This window comes from Aulonocara stuartgranti, assembly GCF_965226115.1.
Source record: "Aulonocara stuartgranti genome assembly, chromosome: 11".
In the NCBI taxonomy this organism is placed as follows: Eukaryota; Metazoa; Chordata; class Actinopteri; order Cichliformes; family Cichlidae; genus Aulonocara; species Aulonocara stuartgranti.
The window spans coordinates 24,720,926-24,744,936 of NC_138947.1; the positions used below are offsets into that span (position 1 = coordinate 24,720,926).

Sequence of the window (24,011 nt, forward strand, 5' to 3'; positions counted from 1 at the left end):
TTTTAAATTAACTTAGGAGCGTCCTGGAATGGGAGTCTTATCATTGATATTGTTTTAAGTATCACAAATAAGTGTTTGTGTTCTAATTAAACAATTAAGATAAGAATTAAGAATAATGATATACTGAATGATTATTGAGCTTTAGATGTGTTTCTAGACCGACTCAGGACAAACCTTGTTAGCTGTTAATCCTCGTATCCAGTCTTTATGCTAAGCTATATGCTAACTATCATACTGCTGCCAGATAATACCACACTAACACATGTCCTCACAGCAAGTGTTACTTTGAACTACTACTGAATACACTACGAACAGTTCTACTAAATGGTGTTAAAAGTCTACTAAAAGTCATCATCTGTCAAAGTATAGTTTTCTAGTTGTATAATTTCTTACTATAACATGCAGAAGACTTGGATGGCCTGTGGTACCTCTGATTGTTTGACTAAGGGCCAACAGTATATTAAGAATTGTGATTAAGTCACACAAGTCTGTCACTTATCTGCTAATTTAGCCCCCAACTCATCAGTCACTCATGATTATTGCCACTGTCAGTCAGTCAGGGGCCCCTATTCCAAATGCTGGGACTTCCTTTTTATCATGTCATGCCAAGATCCTGACAAGTGGTGGGCTAAATTAGACAGAGAGTGAGGAGGAGAAAGAAAGACAAGGAAAGGAAAGCTGGTGGTGAAGGGTTAGAAGGACAAAGACAGGCAAGTGGAATAAAGTGGGAGGAGGAGGGGGGGATGACAGAAAAGGGATTAAAAAGGTGAAAGATGAAATGCAGAGATATCAAACGAAAGAACACAACACAGAGAGAGTGGTTGGAGAGTTTGCAGCTGTTTTTGTCCCATCCAAGAGATTTTTAGGAACATAACCCGAGGATATACACCTGTGATTTCACAAGCCTTCACAAAGGCACACTTATACACACATATGGAGTGAAACATGCTCATGGATCAACACAATCAGAATTTCACAGACTCTACAGATAAAAACTATCTTAAATGTTTTATTACCATTAACATTATTTCAATACTTTGCACTCTACTGTCACCCATGTTTGGGGTTTCAACACGAACATACAGTCACAGATAGAAGATGAAGAAAGAAGATCCATAAAATACTGGAAGCATGTTATTATGTGTTTCGTGCAGAAAAACCTTGAATTCTACACGTTTAAATCCATCTCTTTAGACCGGCATACGGAGGGAAGTTCTGCGAGGGTTCCTCCAGGTCATACAAACTTTGCAATACTGAAGACTGTCCCAGGAACACCATTGACTATAGAGCACAACAGTGTGCTGAGTTCAACGGCAAACAGTTCAGAGGCTGGTACTACACTTGGAGACCATACACTAGAGTGGATGGTGAGAAAGCTTTCCTCTTAAATTAAAAAAAAACAACTCGTAACTAAAGATTATTTGAAATGATAAAAGAGGCCTTTTTTATGGCCATTTTCTTTTTCTTCCAGATCAAGATCTATGCAAGCTCTACTGCTTTGCTGAAGGTTATGATTTCTTTTTTGCCTTGGCCAGCAAAGTTAAGGATGGGACACTCTGCTCACCAGACAGCTCTAATGTCTGCATTGATGGACTGTGTGAGGTAATGTTAAATGTTAAGTTGGAAAGTAACATGATGTGACCAAACATTGATGTCAAAGTGCTACATTTATGTATATGGCGTGTGAGGTCTTTCAAAGTGGCTTCATGAAGTTTGACAATGGATGTAAGCAGTAAAGAACATCAATAGACTCTTTTATTTCTCCTGCTGTCTGCTACTTTAGATGTAATGAATAGTAAAATATTGACCTGTCACCACGTACATAATAAATGTTGGAATTTTGTAAATGTTGTAATCGAATGCGTACTGTGACGCAGTCTTGTGTTTTTATGTGTGTGAGCTACACTGTCATCAAAAGCGCTGATGGTTTTCTTCCACAGAGAGTTGGCTGTGACCGTGTTTTAGGCTCCACAGCTGTGCCCGATGCTTGTGGGGTGTGTAAAGGAGACAACTCCACCTGCAAGATTTACAAAGGACAGTACACAAAACAGCATTTTACTAACCGTACGTCACAAATGAATTATTCACTTCATTGGTTTTTAGCGATTTTATTGGAAATGCTTTAAAACCTAATATTTGTTTTCATGTCCCACAAACTTTGTATGGTGCAGTCCTCACCATAAAATCTGTGTAGCCTAATATCATATTATTAACATTTTGTTTTGTTTGCTGGAGTTTTATGTCACTTTTAATGCTTATTTAAGATCTTCTAATATTTCTCAGAGTACTATGCAGTGATAACCGTCCCAGCTGGAGCTCGGAGCATCCGTGTGATTGAACTGAATTCCTCCACCTCCTACTTGGCTGTCAGGGACACACATAGACGCTACTACCTTAATGGCCACTGGACCGTGGACTGGCCTGGCCGACACCCCGTTGCTGGAGCAATTTTCGAGTACAAAAGACCATATAACAGACCAGAGAGTCTCATATCAGCTGGTCCCACCAATGAGACTCTAGTAATAGAGGTAGTAGGTCATTGGTCTCAGTAAAATGATTAAGACCTACTTTCCTTCTCCTTTTTCTTTGTGACTTACTTGCCTGTTTATTACCTTTTTTCCTTTAGGTGCTGTTGCAGGGCTGGAATCCTGGTGTGCATTGGGAATATACTCTAAAGAAAGCTGATGAGAAACTGATGAAGAACCGCATCAAGCACAATTATACATGGGCTATCATACGCTCCCAGTGCTCAGCCACTTGTGCTGGAGGTACGAGCAAACATTTAAAAAATGCAATGTCTTTGTTTTTAATTTTTATTTTTTTGGATTTATGTTTGTTTTTTCATAGATGCAACTTTTTAAGAAGCAATTTAAAATCTGTTGCACTGATGAAAAAGCACGCATCACCTCTAATCTTGATCTAAAACCGTAAATGAGGAGGACAATTTGTAGATCAGTAGACTAAGCCTAAAGCTTAGTTCTTGCCTCTCTGACCTTTAATCAGTCTTTTAGCTCCAGGTTAAATGGAGACGAGCGTGTTCCCATCATTACTGAGGGGACATTAGAGGCTCTTGGTTCAAACTGGTGGGACCTCTCCTTATTCAGCTGGAGACTTGCTATTACAAACACACACACACATTGCAAGCACACACATGCCTGCCTGCGACCAGTGGCCTTTGTCCCCTGGGCAGGTAATTTGTGGCCAGAGGTTGAGGAACAAGGGTGCATTGTGTAGGCATGGCTATATTTGTGCATGTGCGCTTGCTTAGCGTCATCACTGTGAACAAAGCTCTTAGTGTAGAATTCCTATTGATTGACCCTTGAGGTTAAAGTTGTCCACCCCGGTCTGCTGCAGTACCCCCTAGCCACCTCCACCTCAATGAATACTGATTGCAGGTTGTGATGAGTTGAGAGTCTTTTGCTTTATTAAAGAGTATGACTGACTAAGTGACCTATATTAGCTCAGATGTACTGACTGACTCTGCCTAAGTTAAAATAATAATCAAAGTAGTCTTAAAACCTGATTTAAGGTTTACTTAGATTAATCAACACAATATGCAATTGTGCAAGAAGTCACTGATGCTAAAGCCACTTCAGTCAAACATGAATATTAGTTTAAGTTTATTAAAGATGAAAGGACAATCTGGTGATAAACTAGTAAAGTTAATTGAATCAAATTAAGTTTTTTGAACAAAATGTGAGACAAAAACATTTATTTGAATAACATATGTAGAAGTGGTGAATGTGTGGTTCCATCTCCCATCATGCAGTTTTGTTGATTTTATAGTAGTTAAATAGCAGATTGACGCAAAATGACAACTGTATTCTTTAAACATTTCTATGTTTACTGATCTATACCCTATGCAGGCCAAATGAACACCAAGTCAGCATGCTACAAAGACTTGAAAGTGCAGGTGAATGTGTCGTACTGCAATCCCAGATCAAGACCAGCTACTGGATTGATGCCCTGCAACACCCAACCGTGTCCTCCCAGGTCAGACCCTCAGCATTTTCATGTGTATTTGTTATGTTTGCTGATCATCCCCACTAGTCATCATGTATTATAAATTGTGTTAATTAATTTGAGTAGGTTTTCTAACATGTATAGTTTTTTTTTTCTCGTTTGGCTAACTGCATATCTGTTGGTCTACCGGTCCAACGTTGATTGATTGATTGATTGATTGATTGATTGATTGAATCTTTATTTTGAACATGTTGAAAAAGTATAAAAAAAATAGAATTAAAAGAGACAAATGAACAAAGCAAACAAAAGGAAAACGAGCAACCACAACTCCAAATAACGTCCATGTTCAAAAAGGAGCAGGAAGAAGCATAAGCTTATTTAATCCCACCCCTTTTCCACTATCTAGTATCAATAGACTACAGAAATACCTCCTTGCAATTACATTATATGTTATGTGTAAAAAAAATTTTTTTTAATATATACACATATATGTTTCTATCTATCCATACATACGTATATACACACATACGCACATATACACATTTTCAATAACCCCATTAACACCTCAAGGATACACAACCTACAATTATATATATATATATATATATATATATATATATATATATATATATATATATATATACCCATACCAACAAACCCGTGCATGCGCACACACATGAAAATATTAGACAAGAACACCCTATCAAATCTCTACCTTTTCCCTGTACCCTGTAAAAACCATATCCTTAAACCGCTTTTTAAACTGTGCCATGCTCGGTTTTCATCTAAAATAAAAAATCTGTGTTACGACTGGATGGGGCGGTTAAATGGTCCATTGGTCGTCACTGTCATGTCACAGCAAGAAGGGTGTGGTTGTACTGGTGTGACTGGGGCATAAATTTTAAGTTAACTGGCAAAATATTCTAAATTGGACATAAGTGTGAGTGTGATTGACCGTTTTTTTTTCTCTGTTTTAGCTCATATCTCGTAGAAATCAGCTTGGTTCATCTCCTTTCTGATTTCATGTTCACCCATATATCACAGGTAGCCATGCAACTCTGTACAGACAGTCACTGCATCCAGGAAATAAATCCCAGTGACTTCTGATTGTCATTAAATGGGTTACAGACATTCATGTTTAAATGCAGTCGCTTTCTTATTTTCCTAACTTTCCATCTGGCACCACCATTAGATTGAGACAAAACTATGGTCATATGCAGACTTCTGTTGTTAAGATGACTTTATGTAGTTACAACATCACAACTCATGCAAGTCAAACGAAATAATTTGTGACTTTTAAAAAAAATTGTGAATGACCTCATCAATATATCGGCGCTCTGGTTTTAGATGGCTCTCAGTCTGGACATTATTAAAAATGGTATTTGAATTGTGCAGACCTTTCCTCATATTTTCCAGATACATATTTTGGATGGAAAACAGCACAATGTTTGGCCCTTCAAGACTTCAGGCTTTGTCAATTATTCAGTTGTTCAGTTGACATATCCTGGAAGGGCCAGCGTCTACTTCTGGCTACGGGACAAAATGTGTTCAGTTGTAAATGGTGAACATTTTCTACATGCGTGCAATTCATGTTTGCACCTTAGGTAGCTAGAGGATCAGCTTTAGGGCCTCCAGCCAAGTATACTCACATCTAGTTATTGAAGGTAAAAACATGGCAGCGAATAGTATTCTGTCTACTTTGTTCTGGTGTTCTTACTCTCTCCCATCCTGCTATCTTCCTAGCTTCTCTCCTTTTCACCTTCTCTCTCCTTCACTCTTTCTCACTGCCACGTGTTGCTGGTCTGCAACACCTACACATCTGTTCTGCAATTTCTGTCAGAAGAGCTGTTTATTACTTGAGTAATTTCTTCCAAAGTTCCCACACTATCTCCTCATAGTAAAGCCAATGAAGAGTGTCAGGCAGGACTGACTATATGTTTTACCCTTTTCCAACCCGTTAAAGCACCTGCTTTGTGATGATGACATTATCCTCACTTCAAAATGAAAAATAACTTACATTTTGGCCAGAACATGCGTGTGAGACACAGGGAAGAAGGAGAAGTTCCACTGGATATTCTGTTCATGTCTTTATCCAGTTCAGCATGAAAACCCCACCAACTGTCAGGAATGGTTAGCTTCTGTGTTTGTTTAATGCAGCAGGCCAAGAACTTGTAAACCTATTCACATGGATCATCACTTTGGGACCTAAGCTCTTTGGCCATATCAGGATCTACCTAGAACTTTTTTTCTTTTAGATGTCCAGCGCATTGGGGTATGCAAAATGCACTGCCAGTTTCTTTGGTGGGACATGCTGGTTCACTTCCAAACTCTGCTGATCAGAGCATATTTTTCCCACAAGGCTATACCAGGATGCTGGCCCAAGACTAATTGGGAAGTAGGAAATGTTATCATAAGCTGAGATGCACTTCCAGATTGCTGTGGTTAAGCAGGCTTTCCCAGTTGTTGTAAAATGTCAGCGGGGTCACCTTGAGTGGCACAAACATATTGAGGGAAAGTGGGAGTGAGACCCACTCCTGATTTTGTGGTTTTAGGGTGTAGTTCTGTAGGATCTTGGCTACGTTTAGGTGGTTTGGTCACTGTCTGTATCCCTGATGCTAAGAGCCAACAAAGAGGAACAAAGATCAGTCAACATGGCCTGATGCTGTGGACATCATCGGAAGTGGTTCACCCGTTGACAGGCAAGATATATATGAACACACACAGGGGAAATGTCCCTCCCTTGTCTGCACTGCTCTGGTCAGTGTCATGTTGTGTAAAGTCCTGGCCAGAAGATGTGTGAGTGTAAGGCATTCTTAGGACAGCAGTGGTTTCAAATAACAGGAGAATTTGCGATTGCGTTGATGGTTTAAAATGGTTTCGAATATATAGATATGTTTTTTAAGACTGGATATTTACATACAGGGTGGGGCAAAGCATTTAAATATCACTAAATATCACCAAATGTCACTAAAACTGCAGGGACCAACTGATTATATTATTTCCAGTGCTCATTGTGAAAAGCATTGTCAGACTTTAATGAGGTCTGCAAAAAATAAATAAATTAGATTGTAAAAACTTTATTTTCGATTAAAAGCAGACAGGCTTTCCGTGCCTAAATGTTGTTTCTATTAAGGCAGAATGCTGAACTTTGTTACACTGTATCATGCAAACTGAAAACTGGCACTCAAACGTTTTGTGAATGAAAAGATCATTTTAGCTAGCAGAGATAAAAGCATGTCTGTCTTAAAATCAATACCGAAAGAATTTACCTAGAGGCTTTGTTAGGCTTTTGCTGAGGCATCCATTTCTCTGTGCCCCTATTGTGAGCATTTCCATGAACACTCTTAGCTCTTGAAATATCAGCCAAGTTCTTGCAAACGAAGGGGACGCTGCTGACAAGCTGTGCATTGATTCATGAGCAGAGAGGGATTTAGCTGGGACACTGACCTCATCTTGGTCAGGGTTGCATGTGCACGTGCAGCAAAATTCTCTTGTTGTATGTGCAATTGTGACTTTGTCCGCCACATTTATAAAAATGTCATGCAGTAGCCAAACCAAACCATCAAAAAAAACCTTACGAGAACTCTCCATAAAGTTCTTGAACTAGAAGAACTAGAAGGTCAGTTGGGCACAATAAGGCCTTGTTGCAGTCATGCTTGCTTTCTGTAATAATATTTAGTATTTCTATGAAATGTAATATAATGTGACAGGAGCCTCAAAGTTAATACATTTCATAGAAAGTTTTAAAAGCAAAGTCAACAAAATTGTCGTGGTGCTGCCGCTAATGCATTGCCTGCAATGTGTTTCTCAAGGGGCGGTGTGTCTGCGCTTGTGTGCCTAAAATGTGATGCAACATATACAGCAACATCTTGCATGCAATCATGCTGCATGATGCTGTTGTTGTTTTTGCCAAAAGCAGAATGAGTGGCCATCAGCTGCTGCCTGGCTTGCTTGCACAGAAGACATGGCAGGGCAGCAGAAGGTGGTGACTTCAGTTACTTCTGAAGCTCTTTTCCACCCACACTTTCTCACCCTCTCATTAAGACAAATTTCAGTGTCCCTACTCCAACCCCACCTCAAAATCAGAGCCGCCAGCAGTCTTAAACTGCAGCAGTCTGTTAGCTCATATTCTTTCTACTAGCCCCATCTCCCGTCTTCTCAGTGCTTTTCACTGGAACCCGTCTTGCTTGTGAAGTCATCACTCTCATTCTGCATTTTCACGGGCGTTTACCAAGTATGCTTAAAAAATTATCAAGGCAGAAGAAAATGTGGATACAGTATTAAACAGCGCATCGATATTATGTAATCCACTCTGAAATCATGGAATCCCAATTATGTTAGCGTTTATCTCGTGTTTTATAGTAACCAGCAGCTGTTCAAAAGGGGATTTTTCCTCTGCATAGCTCTGTCATTGCCTGAATATTTTCCTCTCGCTCAGCTTGTATTTGTCTCCATTTTGGAACAGGTAACCTGGGAAAATGCTACAAGATGACCACAAAACTGTCTCGTATTCACTCCCATAAAGCAGTGATGGCGCTGACAATATGTATAAGTCTTCAGAAAAGGAACACATGTCCCCCCAGAGCTTTGTTATTTCAGCCTTTTTTAGTATCTTTGTGGTTTATTGTATCATCATGTGTAGTAATGTGCTGTATTTTATTTAGTCATTTTTACTTTGTTTTCACTATTCAGGGGAAAAAATGGTGCTATGATGACAGCACACCGCTGCCAGCTGTGCAGACGATTCCCAGCCAGGATAAAAAATGTCTTTACTCATAGACACGCGGGGCGTTTTAAATAAAGGTTTACCAAAATTTAAGATAGGAGGGCCACCTCTGTACTCCACCTGGAGTTTTCTGTCATTACTGTTACCGAGTATTTTTTTAATGCCTGACAAATGTGTTTTTGTTATTTAATTATGTGCATTTTAAGCTCAGCATGGTAAGAAAAACAGTCTCAACGAGGTCAAGCTTGGTTAGTCTTTAAAGCATTTAACCACATCTTACGGCCTCCATTAAAGAGGGAGAGCCACATTTTCGTGGGGATGGTTTATTCGTTGTTGTGTGAAAGCAGTCAAAATCTTAAAACTGTGACATGCTTGACAATTTAAATGCAACACAGATGGCGGTACCAAAACTGTCTTTATGCTTTTGCGCTGTTTATAAATGATTCACTTCATATGCATTGAACAGGCCTAGCTGACAACAGACACGATGACCTCTCAGTTAGGTGGAACCAATAACATTTTTAATGCTGCATTGAATTGCATTACATAGTAGGTTGAAGCCATTATTAATGTTCCTCAGCTCCAGCTCATGTCTGCTCGGAAAGAAAGGTCTGTGAAGTGCATTCATGGCTTTACTGTTCGTGGAGGGTTTGAATCCACGTGGGACCATAGTAATGTCTAAAGCCACTTTCCTATGCTACACGGCTTTGACTCTTTGATCTTGTCACCTCATTGCTGTCTGCCAGAGCCTTCAACATCCTTCATCTCTTAGATTTGTCATTGTTTAGCACCGACACTAGTATCTGAAAGCCATGTGCCACCAATCATTTCTTTTGATTATTCTTCCAAGGAGCCAAACATTGTTGTAATTTTTTAAAGTAGTCTTGAGCCATAGTTCTCCTTGCTTTTTGTTGGTCTTTCACATTTTTTTAGCTGCTTTTTCACTTATTTTTCTTGCAGGCCTCAAGCCACTTAACACTGACCTGTGAACGACTCAAGCATAAAAAAGGCCCCTAACTCAAAGGATAAAGTGGTGTTGTATCTACACATAACAGACAACATAGCAAAGAACAATTTTAAATTGTATCTTTAGATACTTGGTTAGTAGCAGCCTGTCACAAAAACACATAATCATTTAGTTGATTCTATTAGAAAATGTCAAAGATAACACAGATTGACAGGAATAAGGTAGTTCTTGCACCAACAAGGCGATTCCCAAAGAGCAATCAGCCAACAACTGGCATATCTCAGCATGGTGAGCAGTGTGTCCTCATAAAATCTGAGGAAACTGGACAAGTAGAGGACAAAAGAAGGAAGTATCAGGTCTAAAAAGCATCTACACCAGATGAACAGCATCTCAAAGTTATGTCTTTAAGAAACGGGGGGGAAAAATCCATCAAAGAAAAGAGCGATGCATCTTGCGCTTCAGATGATCCATTGCTGTTTACTGAACCCTCATAAGAAATGGTCTCAGTGGAGGGATGGCTGTCAAGAAGCCATTTTTAGGGAAGGGAAACAGGGAGAAAAGGCTGAGATATGCCAAATTACACAAGAACTGGACTGAAAATCAGTGGCAACATGTCTTGCAGAGTATTAATCCAAACTTTGAAATTTGGATGTGAAAATGATAGGTATCAGCATGCGATACCATCTGGAAAGCGTCTCGTTGGCAACAGCTTCATTTTTCAGCATAACAATGATCACACATTGTCAAAAATGATACCTGCACAGAAACACACAAAGGAACACTATCAGTCATGGAAACGACTCCTTTTTGTGAAGTAGCTTAAACATAAGACCTTGCAAGTTGTTCTGGGTCACCTTTCCAAATGCATCCCGCTGTGTCTGCGAGCTCATTGTATATCAGAATGCAGACACACAACACTACAGCAAGCTTTCAAACAGTACTTTAAGCAGTTTTTTTTAAAGGAAAAAGGAAACAAAAAGTACTTCAACATTAATTTGTTAGGTTTATATTTAGTACACACAACTGAAACCAATAACAAACGTGCTAAAAAGAAACATGCCTCTTTTTCAATACAAAAATTTCAATCAAAGTGGACGTGTTGGTTTGATAAATATACAATCAATTTACAACCCAAAGCACAACATATGTGGAATCCACTGTGAAATGGCAACAATCTATGTAAAACTTTGGGGACTGTAGAAATTGATGAATATATGGAATATTTGCTATAACAATGTTATGCCAAGCTTGACTAATTCATTTATTTCTAGTTTATATTGATACAATAATCACTGAGTGGTCTAAATTACGTTCCCCAATGATTTCCTGTATTCCCTTTGCACAGAAATAACACAACTGAAATGAAGTATTTCTGATAACTGTATAGACATGATGGAAATCCAGGTAGGGTATTATGTTTCTATACCATACTTAAAGTGGAAAATCTAATTATATTTCTCTTGGTAAATAGGTCATAATGGCATCACGAAACTAGATGTTTCTGGAAAGAGGGGGAAATAAATCCCTTTTGAGACCTCTCTTCCACTTCTAATGCATCCACATACAAAGACTGCTTTAAGACGCTGTCTGCAGTGTCCATCACTTATGTTTCTTCAGGCTTGGCCATAACCGTAAATCTAATAGGTTGGATACGTTAATATGGATACCTTTTTTCCCTTTCTCCATCACCTTTCCCATCCTATCCGAGCAATCGCCCACACATACACACCAAAAAAAAAAAAATAACCCCACTCTGGTACAACCAAGCAGTCAGCCAAGGATAGCTGTCATTCAGTCAAAGTTGTGCTCAGGCCACAGCACTTCCAATCTCTCAACGGGGATTTGTGAGACTGTGACTGCATGACAACCACTCTCCACGCTGTCTGTCTGCTCCTCTGTCTCTCTGCCGTCTGTATCTTTTAAAAGTCGTTTATAAATATGTTCAGATTCACATTTGCCCTCTCTCTCTCGCACTTCTTTACTCACTCGTGGTAGATGTGCATGCTCCTCTGACATAATCTATTTCTCCTTTGCTTGCTTTGTACTGTTTAGCCACTAATGGACCTGCCTGTGTACACTGAGCTGAGGAAGCAGTGATAATAAAGGCTGTAAAGTAATCTCACAACAGTTTACACCCGTCTCTTAGGATTATCTCGTTCATTATCTAAAGCTGGAGCTTCTGGTCTGCATGTGTATGCGTGTTTATATGTGTGTGCATGGGAACCATGTGTTGGTAAGACACATACAGCAACATCTGACAGATTTTCAGTGTTCTGAGCAAAACCCAACATTTCTTGATGTATAAACGACTTCAGATAACAATAAGGACTCTAAAAATGAGAGCTCTCTTGTGGCTGCAAAATATTTTCAACTTAATAAGATTAGATAGGCTTTACAGTATTTTTCCTGTTGGTTACGGTGTAACCTGCTCTGCATTCCTGTGCATTTACATCCTCCATAGACCTTCTTATGCCATTGCCGTCCATACAATGCTCAGATTTCCTGTTAAACATCCATAACATGTATAGGATATAGTTGCCTGATTAATGTGTTGTACTATATCAAAGTTCTGTTTCATGCTTTATTCAAGCTAAACTAGTTTCAGTTATACTTTTGTCAAATATCCAGTCTAGTATTAAGCATTTTTGTTAAAAATTGTAAATGTGCGTGTGCTTCTTTTATTCAAGTTATCAAAGTGCATGAGTCTTTTACAGTTTGTGGGCCCTCGCCATGCATGAACTGAATCTGAAGCAGAACACATGCTGGACCGACCGAAACACGCACAACTTGGATGCAAGTGTAGACCAGCAGGCTGTGGTCACCAGTCTATCTCTACATGTCATCCTATTCTAAGGCCGTGCAGTTATTTAATTTTGCTGTGTCTGCAACCAGTGATTTGGACCGAACAAGCATTACATCATGGAAAAAGGTTTCCGATGCCCACTCACATTTAGAGCATGATATCACTCTGTCTCACACTGCTGGTGTACACTGAAAAAAAAAACCCACACAGTGATATATACATGTAAAAGTCCAAGCAGACACGCACAGTGGCAAAGCTATAAACACTGGTCAGAGGTTATTTAATGCACTAGTGTGTATTTAGACAGCGTCATTTAGACCTCAAAGGCTATCTGACACACCACAGGACACCTGAGCTCTTGTGCTTCTGTCCAGGGAGCATGATGCTTACTCATCCTTCAACCACAGTTACTCATACCAGCCGAGGCAAAGATCACAAGGTGTTCTATAACTTGATCCAGCATTAAACAGTATATTATTTCGATGGCCGTTCCTGTGAAGTGATTGTGTTGATATTTACATGGTAAAAGTAAATACCCTGGAGTATGAAATAAAGTTTTAATTTGCACTTTATCATATATATACATTCAAATATTTTGCCAACTGTATGCCAGATGGCTATATTTTACTTTCCTGTGCAGGAAGGGATATCTAAGAAGGGGTAAGAGAGCCAAGATAATATGTCATAATAAGTGATTTTATGTCATCATAACTTTTCTTAAATGTTAAATGAGTGACATCAGCTACTATACTACAAATTAGCATGCTGTGACATAGGAATCTTGTGCATATTAGGAATTGAAGTATTTATGGAAATATATTTATAAAAAATACAATATTCTGAATTTTGTACCTTGTGAAACTAAAAATAAAAATGAAACAAACCCCAAAAAAGTCCCTGCTCTTGAAGGGTGTGTTGCACTTAGGCTTCGGTTGGCGTTCCGCTTGCATTTATTTATGTGTTTAATGACGCCATCAAAGTTCAGCTCACATTTCTTTGCCAAAGGTTAATAAATATTATGTCAACATGTTAAATGTATTACATATATGTGTTGATTACTTGGTCGGTTTTGTAAAATAAACAAGCGAATTGAAACTTTCATCTCTACATGCCGCTTTCGCTCCCCCTGAACCACCATTTGCTATTACCGCAGTGTGTATCTTCCTCATGACATGTCAAAACACCAGATAGATTTTCTACTTCTGCCTTTATTTACATTTGATAGTGCACATATGATGCCCTTTGGAGCTTTTCTCACTGACCTTCTGCAGCATTCCAAGCAAGTGATGCACCAAATTACTGCAAATAAAGTTTAGACTGTTAATATACACAGCTCAGTGTGCTGACAGCAATGTTTTGGGTTGTTTGGGGTAAATCGTAGGAGGCTGGGTGGGTATACTGGGGCGAAGTTAGAGAAAGGATAACAGAGTGTGTGTTGAGCGATTGAGCTGCCTGTGCCCTTAGTTTGGGGTCATTTGGAAGCGATGCAACAAAACTTTAAGAAAGTGCGAAGGCTTGAGGATTAGGCAACTTAACACATTTTACTGAGGCGCAGTCTTGGAAGAAAAATGCACTAAAATAGTATAAACTGAACTGTGTTATGTACAAAAGAAATAGGTGGTGATGTTTAGTTTTAGTCATGATTCAGCTTAGCCAGGCGAGGGGGGTTAAAATATTGCAGAGGTTTAACTTACAGCTTAAAGCCCCCAGCCGTTCTGGTTGTACATGATATTTAGAATATTGACAAATAAGCCATATTAACCATAATGACGTGCACAATATAAAATTTATATCAGATTTAGTTTAAATTTAGTTTAGATTTATTTTGAAACATTGCATGTCTGCAATGTCTTAGATTCGACAATCTTCTGCAGACGCTATTATATGAATGGATGATCTTTATTGTCATTATACATAGCACAGTGAAATTCTGTGTGGCTTTCTCTTAAGCTAAAAATTATTTTAAAAATAAAATAATAAAAAAAAATGGTAAGTTATTAAAGATAAAAATACACTTAGCACTGACAGAGCAGGAAAACAGCAGCATTATACACAATTTAGCCAGTTTCAGTATCGTTAGCTAATTAAAATGTCCTCACGTGAATATTTCTGTGCCGTGTTTACACTCTAGTGTGGACTATGGTGGAAATTAGGGTGGTGGAAATCACCACTCAAGGGTAAATCTGTTCCTGTTCCTGAGCCTGTTCTTGTGTTTTTTTGCCCAACTGCTTTTTTGCTGGCAAACACGCAGATTGTATACTGGTAACATAGATGGATTCCATAATACACCAGTGATTATCACAATAACAATACCACAATAACAATAATTATCATTAATTCCTGTACACTTGTCTAACTGATCGAGAAACTGTGCGTATTGACTCTATGGGTTTGCGTTGTGTTGTCCCAGCTGGTCTGTAGGAGAGTGGGGGGTGTGCAGCCGAAGCTGTGGAGGAGGGGAGCAGACTCGGCAGGTCCAGTGTGTCCAGAGAACCAGCCAGACTGACGTGGACACCCTGGCTGACTCTCGTTGTGCCCAGCCGTCCCCGGTCAGGAAGCAGACCTGCAACACACACAGCTGTCCACCGGTTTGGACAACTGGGTCGTGGTCGCAGGTGAGAGTGTGAAACTTTAATGCTGTTTGTTTACGCTGCTGGCACGTTGCTGCTGAAGAACACAGCTTGAAAAACCCCTTTGAAGTCATACGCTCGCCCAGTAAGCCCTAAAGAGCTCTGCACATTGTGTTGTGAAGTTCGCCCTGGCTTTAATGGCTTCACCACATTTTATGACAGTGATCTCAGTGGCTTTAAACTATGAATGTGCCCGCTGAGACCTCCAGTGTTTTGTTCTCTGTCCAAATCCTATACATTCTGTGTGGTGACTTGTCTCAGTGTAACATTTTAACTGCCGTTTTACACCAAATATCGTCAACGACATGGCACAAGTGGTGTCCAGTTCGCTCTCCCCCTGGTAGCTTGTGGCACAGTGTAGTGCGTCACAGCCCCGTGTTTATTGGCTGTAGTGAATCACTTCAAGATTTAGATTGTCCCATTAGCTGTTTCTAGAATAAAAAAAGGATATTGAGGGAATTGCTGGAGTACCTCAAAGGAATTATTAAGGCAGTAAAGCACAGTAATCCATTGTGTGGTGACTATGCTGTATAGCAGCTTTTCTGAAATGCTATTTGTGCATAGCTGGCCTGTTAAGATGTTTAGCATGTGACATTTCCAGCCAGGTAATAGCTAAATTAAATATGTCAAACCCTCAATTAATTTTGATAAATTTGTTCCTTCTGCTTAAAAGAAGGTGGGAAAAAAATGGAAAGAAATTCTCAAAAAAACAGTTTAGTCTACATTTTTATGTCTTTGTTAATGGATGATAAAAATGTGTGTAACACATAACAAGGCTTTGACAATGCTGGAATATAACATGACAGTTTGGACCTAACTATGATAACAAAGATTGTTAATACTGTAGCATTTAAACCAACTGATCAGCCATTAATTAAGAGAAAGCTTTGCTCCAATACCTAAATGCAATCAGATATCATGTTTGTTTTTATTTGGCAGTGTTCGCGTAAGTGTGGCAATGGTTTGAAGAAGAGGACTGTGCTGTGTGTGAGCTCTAACCCGGGTGCCCAGGCACACACGCTGCCCAACAGCAAGTGCGCAGGCCTGCCAAAACCTGCTGGTCAGGATTCCTGCTTCATCAGACGCTGCCAGAAACAACGCAAGGTCCAGTGGTTTGTCTCCACATGGCAAGAGGTATGAAATTAAAATGAATAAAACAGCACTTATGCAGTATTTAAATGTATTTTTAGCTAATGTGAATAAGCTCTCTGTCTCTGCTCTGTTCCACATCCAGTGTTCAGTAACATGTGGTCGTGGCTATCAGGCACGCTTCATCAAGTGTGCAGAGAAGGTGTGTATTGTGTGTGTGTTTGATCAGACACAGCAAAAGGTCATTTTTCAGTGTCATAATAATTCGCTGCATTTAAATTCTCTTTAAATTCCAATTTGTTAATATTATTTTAATTATTTGCTTTTGTGTTTCTAAATTGATTTTTTGGAGGTTCTTTATTATATAATGGCATCTATAGCTTTAGTGAATTTCTCTATTTCATAATAAAGGACACTGCAGGAAAATACAGAGAGCTTGCTCCCAAGAAGTGCCACCATGTTCCCAAACCCATAGTAGAGCTTCAGAAGCCCTGCATCCTGGCTGAATGCCCTGTCCGCACAACACAATCAGTGCACTACCAATGGAAGACGCATCATCGGAGCTATCCAGCCCACCCTCCACCTCGGCCAGAATGGCGCTCGTCTCCTTGGTCTCAGGTATCAGCAGAATTTCCACTTTGGTAATATAAACAAGAGGAGGGAGCGAATGTGTCGCACAAAGGAGATTCACAGTATCTATAATCCGTTCCTTGTTGCTTCGCTCTCCGCAGTGCACGGTGACATGTGGAGGAGGAGTGCAGGCCAGGGCGGTCCAGTGTCTGGCGGAAGAGAAACCTTCCACCGGCTGTGCCGTCCATCTCAAACCTGCAGTGTCCCAGGCCTGCAATACCAACTTCTGTCCACAACCTGAGAAGAAAGGTACCAGTGCTCTTATTCTCTCAAAAGATCTCCCAAAAAAGAAAACGAATTTCACTTTTTTTTTTCTCTTCTTTTTACACAGAACTTGCATGTAAGGATTACTTCAGCTGGTGTTACCTGGTGCCCCAACATGGAGTCTGCAACCACAAGTTCTATGGCAAGCAGTGCTGCCAGTCATGTTCAAATTCAAACCTATAATCCTAGGACGTGACTCAGTCCGCTGTACAGGCAGATAGGTAGTTAGTCAAAAGACTGCAAAACATGGTTGTGGTTTTAAGCATGTGGCGAGCACTGAAATACAAAGCCTTTTCTTTGGAAGTGCTCTTCATTTTCTCTCTGCGATGCCGGACATCTGGATACAAGAACTTGATGTTGACAGCACTACACAGGAATGTGATCGGGAAAAAACAAATAAAGACAAGAATTATGTGGAGGAACTAACAAAATAGTAATCGTGATTAAAGCAAATAGGATGGACATGTCTAAAAGAAACTGAAAAATCCCAGCTTTGTTTATATACTGTAGCTGAAAAGATCTGTACTCAGGACACTCAGCATCTCTCAGTCAACCAAAGGCCAACGATGGCAAACCAACAAAGAAAGACGTCTTCAAGCGCTGCCACGCAACATGTGATATGCCCTGGTCTGCGCTGCAGACCCTGATGAATTGACAATCTGTGGTTTCTTAATGAAAAGGGACGTTTCAAAGAGACGATAAAGGTATAAATAAATTTTGCCTTGAGCTTAATTTTTTTTAATTAAAAAAAAGAGAACAAAAATGACATGCTAATCAATGTGTATTTCTTTAATAGCTGGGCAGTTGCCATGGAAGTTGTCATGTAAAAGTAAAAAAAGAACAGAGCACAAATCAACTGCATCATCAGATGCATATGTTTTCTGTGACAGGATAAGTCTGCGCGATGTGGCTTTCCTTCCAAGTGGTGCTACAACTTTGTCACATTGAATTCATGAAATCAGTGTGAAATGTTCAAGCTTCAGGAAATAACAAATGAATTGTGTGACCCGTGTACAGTATTATTTGTTTTATTTATTGGCTTTGCAATGCAGTGTTTCTGGAAAACTGTATGATTAAGCATTATAAATGTGTCCTTGTATTACTCTACCCTAAGCCCATTACCTTAATATGTGTTATTAATTTTCATTACATGCTGTCAAACTGCACCTTTTTATGCAAAACCTTTATTTTATTTTTTAAAAGAAAGCAGCTGTCAAGTGAAATCACTAACAAGCCATATCAGTGTGTTGTTTAATGTGTCCTACATTATTATACATGACATTAGCATGCATTTATATGGCACAAAAATGCGTTACATATCAATTACATTTTAAAAGCACTGATGGATGATAGGTAATACTATTACAATATGATTTTTTTAACCGTGGTAATGAAATAAGATAAACAAAATGTGTAACTACAGGAACATGAGCCCCGATTTCATCATTTTTAGCTTTAAGTTGGACAGAGTATCTTTCAGGGGGGGATAAACTTGAAACTCTAAAAGGACTCCTGGAGAAAAGCAGAAAAACAAATATTCAGGATGGAAACTTGATCGCTTGACTCATACAACTTTGGCTACAGTCTTCAACTGGGCATGGCGCTGTCATCATGCCTTTACAGAGGATTAGGATTGCACCAAATCACTGACATCACTGTCATCATTGTTCCACTCTGCCATAGCGGGGGCTAGTACGTCTTTTGCATTTCTCTGGCTTCAAAATACAGATTTATAACTTTTACTTGTAACAGCTGTAATGTATATATGTACATTTAAACATCTTAACTCCAGTCTTTGCTTCTATTTATTATTTTCCTTCCAACATAAGTAAGATTACATGGTAGTTCACTGCTTTACCTACCTACTCAACTTTGATGGAATGTCTTTTCAGTACAGTTAGTTCAGTTCAATGCACTAAGCTACTAAATTACTTTTTGGACAAAGCAATTGTATTGCTTTTGCTTTACTCCACAAAATGACCTGAAACACATTGTCACTTAATTATCAGTCAGAAATAAAAACTTTAGGCTACAGACCCGCACAATGACTCAAATTCCTATCCTAATTTTTATCCATATCCCGATGTCATCTTTGTTTTAGTTTTTATTTATGAACACAAAGCCGGCAACACAAAGCAAAGATGAAACCTGGCCCAAAGTATGGTGGCCCTGAGAAGTCAAACACACTGTGACTCAAGAAAACATCAGCAAATATAAAAATGCTGTAAGAGCTCGCAATACCCAATGGAAGTTGAATAAAACAAGTAAGAAAAACAAAACAAAAAAACTCAAATAATACAAAACACAACTCAAGTGTTTTTTGGAGATAATAACTTGACGGAACAGCTGTGGAAGAGATAGAAACCACAAAGGTTTGCACTGAGACGCTTAAAAGAAGAGATGGTTTCATCTGTGTTGTGAGTGAGGAAAAACATGCAGGTAATGTGTGTTTTAGTTGCATTTTTCATATAACAATGTGGATACATGTTTGCTATAAGCTGTTCGGTTTCGTATCTGGTCCGTCACATTATTGTCTCCCCCCAAAAACACTTCTGCAGTTTTTTTGTGAAGGTTTTGGACAGCATATTTTTCTATTTGCTGGTGTTTTCTAAATTTACGGTGCATTTGATCTCCTTCTAAAGAGACTTTAAAGCGAACGCCAGGGTGATATGTACGTGTAGAAATGGAGGTTTCAGTGCTACAAGTCTAAGTGCCTTTTTTTCTGCTGAAAATCTGCCCCTGGCTGCTGGGCTGGAAGGCTTAGCCTTGACATGTTTCTGGTTTCTTGCCTAGCTATGTGTTAGCATACTGTCTGTGCAGATGCTTTTGCACAATATTAATAAAAATCATTTTCACAAGCACACAAAGTGAAATCAGCTGATTGCAGGACTGTGTGTAACTTTTACTGAAAATGTAACGCCATTACAGTAACACATTAATTTGCACCCAAAACGTTTTTAATGTTTGGTTTCATATTTTCTTTAAATACATTTTTTAAAATAATTTTTAATATTACTTTGTTCTACTCAATTGATCCGATCTGACTTATGTTTGGTCAGACTCTCCCATAATGAAGTAGATCTTGAAACAGAGCCAAGGGGAGGTCCTTCCCCAAGCTACCGGTATATAGGAGATATAGCTGGATATATAGCTATATAGGATGGCCTAATCCGGCTTAAGTTACATTGTCAATAGCACAAATATGGCTCCGCTCCAGAGTGTTATGTGTATTCATCCTGTTTCACATGCACTGTTTGAAAATGTAGCTATTACCATAATAGCAGTGAGTCTTCATTTGTAGCTTTACTATCTATGTCTGTCCCTTTAAATATAGTTGGTGGACTCAATATTGTAATCTGAAGTTTTGCTAACACAATTTGAAGCAGATAAGAGCTAGCCTTGTATTTCATATCCCATATGTAACTAGTATGTCTAATATGCTGTTATGTTCCTTCAGTGTGTACAGCTGACATCATATTATATCATTAAAGTTGTATGGTTGAAACTGTGGCGGTAACCCTAGGAAGTTGATTGTGTTCATCTGGACGTTGGGTTTTCGGTGGTTGCTGATCCAAGTGACGTCTTCAGTCTCAGAGGTAATTGTGTAGAGGTATCTTTTTTCCTTAGTCATAATGCAACTCTTCATGTAATTTACCTGTGCTGACCAATGACTGTAGAAAACAGGTGTGACGTTCATAACACAAGGAACAACTCACTGAACTAATACGAACTAAAATAGTTCATATTATGTTCTGTTATTTTAGGCACATAAGTGCCCCATTATAATAGGCCTGATGGCATTATTGTATGAACCTAGATCCCATATATCATTTTTGTTTGTTTGTTTATTTATATTTCTAGGTAACAAGTATAATTTGTAGTTAGGCAATGGTGTGAAGTTTAAAAAACAGATTTGATTTTATTACTAAACATGCTGAAGTGAGAGGTCTGACCTGCTCAGCATGCTCCATGCTTTTGAACCAATGTCTAAAGCACTTATGTGACAGACTAACACATCAGAACCTCTGGCTGTGCAGCTGGTGAAGACCAACTATAATTTCTAAATCAAAATGTAGTGATTCCTTGTTCTTCTGAGGTCACTCTTGCAGTTATGTGCAGGTCTTCCTTGAGCCTTTATTACAGCATTATTTTGATACAAAATAGATTTATTGAGCTGTTCATTGGTAGCCCAAAAAGTTGATTCTATTCAAGTACAGTTTTGTTGTTGTTGTTGTTGTTGTTGTTGTTGTTGTTTTACGTGCTTTGAATGTGTACTTGTGTCTGTGTAGTCATAGCTGAGGCCACTTCAGCTGCTAGTACTTGTATCTTCACTTACTACATTAAAGAAAGTGAATGGAAAAATATCCTGTACCTTTTTAATACCTCCTCTCTTTAGCCTAAAAAGATTTACTTATTACTGCATGTACTACAATATAGCTTACACCTTCAGTCTGTATTACCATCAAGCTGTAATTCCATGCAGAGTCAAGAAATGTTAAGTATAAAAAACTGCAATTCAATATCGGACTATCTTTGCATCGTTTATTTTAAAATACCTAAAAATCTGATTTTTTTTCTAGCTCCTGGAGGTTGTAGATATCTAGGATAATTGGCTCATAGGAAGATTGCTGCTATAGACAAGAATTCAATTCATGTTTATCTATTACATCACAACACAGATCACCTCTTTTGCTGTGTCACACTGCAGGTATTTATTAAAGTCAAAGGACTCCATTTGAAACACAGCCAGGTGTGGACATTAAACTATAGGAAAATTATGTGTATTATCCTTAAGATTGTTCATTTCTCTGCTGATTACAGACACCAAAAAATAGACTTAAACACTGGAACACTTAAACTAAAAAGTAATAATCCAGCCTTCATCTTTGGATGGCTCTAGCTATGGTGAAGGTGGGACTCTACAAAATAATAATGCAGTAAAAAAAAAGATTAGCTTGATATGCACAAAGCACATCAAACTGATTTTAATAGAACTTTAATGAACTATATTTAATTATTTACAACTATTTACTTTACTTTTACTTTTACATGCCAGTAAGTTCAAATTCAATGGACTGGCTACAGAAAACATTTTAATTTTCAGTTACTGGATATTCTTTTAATGCTAATGCTATCTGTAACTATCCTTCCTGGGCTTATTAAAATCATCTAGAAATAAATGAAAGTATTACTCTTGTCAGTACAGTATTGCTAATTTACAGTTTATTCATATAATACTCCAAGATAAGGTCTTGCTAACGCCCTACCTTGCATTTCCTAACAGCAGGCGATGAGGGTATAACTGGGCATCCATCTGTTGACTCTGTGACTGCTTGATATTTAGGAGTTCTTTTGAACCCTTTTCAACAGATTATGTACTATAACAACGCTCAAAAGAAATATTGCATGATTAGATTTATAGAACAGCAAGCAGAGAGCTAATCCTGAGATCTAGTTCTCAGGATTCAACAGAGTGCTGCATGTAAGCCAGAACACAGGCTAACAGTAATGCCAATGTGGTATTAGCCATTTCAACACCTATGACATACTGTATCTGGGCTTTGCTCTTTTCTCATTTCTCAACAAGTCAAGGAGACACAGATGCCCAAAACAAAATAACCATTGTCATAATCCCTGGGGCACCGTTACAAGGACCTTCAGCTGGACAGTGAAGAAGGAAATATGAAGAGTGTTAAAAGTAGGAAGAAATCATGTAGAAAGTAAAGAGTCATTTTTTAAAGTCATTGGCTCGCTCCAGGCAAAGAAAATGTGTGCCTAGACACTGAAATACTAAATAAATATAGACCATAGTTTCAGTGGGCCTTTTTTTCACAGGCAAATGTCTGCAAGGTTTTATGTGATGCAGAACCGTTTTATTGGTGCATGCCAATGTGAAGAAAAGAGACACAAGTGAGATCGGATCTTTAACTCACATAACTGCTTTACTGTTGAAGGACCTTTAACTTAACTTAGTAATTAGGTTACCAAAAATATTTGTGTCCTCAGTGCAAAAATATGTATTTCCATTTACATCAACCGCAGCAACTTCAGAGGAAAAAAAATAAAAGGACAAAATTCAACCTCACAAGTAGGAAGGGATTAAGACGATGGAGCAGTTTTGTTTTGTTTTGTGTATTCAAGATAGGGTTCAGACAGCTTCCTGTGGATTTAAACAAGAGTTGACTGAGACAAATTTATTAACAGCAGAGATTGTATGTCATAGACAGTCACTGTCTCTGTTTGACTGCATCTGTTTGAAGAGTGTGGCTCCTTTGCCTTGAGGCAACTCAGAAGGTTCAGTCAGAGGGTCTTTCCATCATGATGGCATTTACAACGGTGTCTTCAGGTGTTTCTTCTTATGTTGAAATTGATAGAACTTTCAAAAAGGAGAACACCAACTAGAAATCTTCATTTATTAAAACATATGACATTAACACTGAACTCCAAAGTGGTATTTTTTTAAAAAAACTTGAAATTATGATACCTAACAAAAGTACTGGTTTAGTGTGTGGGTTTGAGAAGGAGCGAGAGCAGTGCGACAACTGTTATTAGTACAATAGCACCCTCTGCTGACTATATCTGCTAACTAATAATAATATAATGTCAAAATATGTGATATATGGTGCTTGACATTGGTGGGTAACATGCATTTTTTATGTTGCAACTTTGTATTTGTAAATGAAAATGGAGTGAGTGCAACGTTCTGTGTCAGTAAATGGGTTTGGGGTATTGATTAATATTTTAATATGACGCTAAATATTCTTTATATTAGATTTTTGAAGAATAGGCAACTATTTAGCTGAAGTACTGTTAGCAGAGTAACAGTGCTCTTGGACTTGGTAGGAAATGGGAAATGGAGTAAATCCCAGCTTCTCTGTGTTATAACTTGACAACCAGTCAACTCCTTGTTCTTTACTGTAAGTGTAGTTTAATGTGTTG

The 24,011-nt window shown here is 38.5% G+C and overlaps 1 protein-coding gene across 3 annotated transcripts in view; it reads left to right on the plus strand.

Annotated features, from left to right (window-relative positions):
• adamts16 (ADAM metallopeptidase with thrombospondin type 1 motif, 16) overlaps nucleotides 1-20,668 on the plus strand; it is a 52,393-nt gene extending 31,725 nt beyond the window's left edge. The window contains exons 13-25 of one of the 3 annotated variants that reach the window (XM_082551186.1): nucleotides 1,195-1,367; nucleotides 1,472-1,602; nucleotides 1,941-2,064; nucleotides 2,284-2,528; nucleotides 2,627-2,768; nucleotides 3,867-3,993; nucleotides 14,870-15,074; nucleotides 16,029-16,223; nucleotides 16,324-16,380; nucleotides 16,590-16,796; nucleotides 16,910-17,057; nucleotides 17,140-19,511; nucleotides 20,564-20,668. In XM_082551186.1, the coding sequence (XP_082407312.1) occupies nucleotides 1,195-1,367; nucleotides 1,472-1,602; nucleotides 1,941-2,064; nucleotides 2,284-2,528; nucleotides 2,627-2,768; nucleotides 3,867-3,993; nucleotides 14,870-15,074; nucleotides 16,029-16,223; nucleotides 16,324-16,380; nucleotides 16,590-16,796; nucleotides 16,910-17,057; nucleotides 17,140-17,255 (1,870 nt within the window). In that variant the 3' untranslated portion in view covers nucleotides 17,256-19,511; nucleotides 20,564-20,668. Of the gene's footprint in view, nucleotides 1-1,194; nucleotides 1,368-1,471; nucleotides 1,603-1,940; nucleotides 2,065-2,283; nucleotides 2,529-2,626; nucleotides 2,769-3,866; nucleotides 3,994-14,869; nucleotides 15,075-16,028; nucleotides 16,224-16,323; nucleotides 16,381-16,589; nucleotides 16,797-16,909; nucleotides 17,058-17,139; nucleotides 19,512-20,529 lie in introns of all 3 variants that reach the window. The other 2 variants (XM_082551185.1, XM_082551187.1) reach the window with 2 other exon arrangements.
• The last annotated feature ends 3,343 nt before the right edge of the window (nucleotides 20,669-24,011 follow it).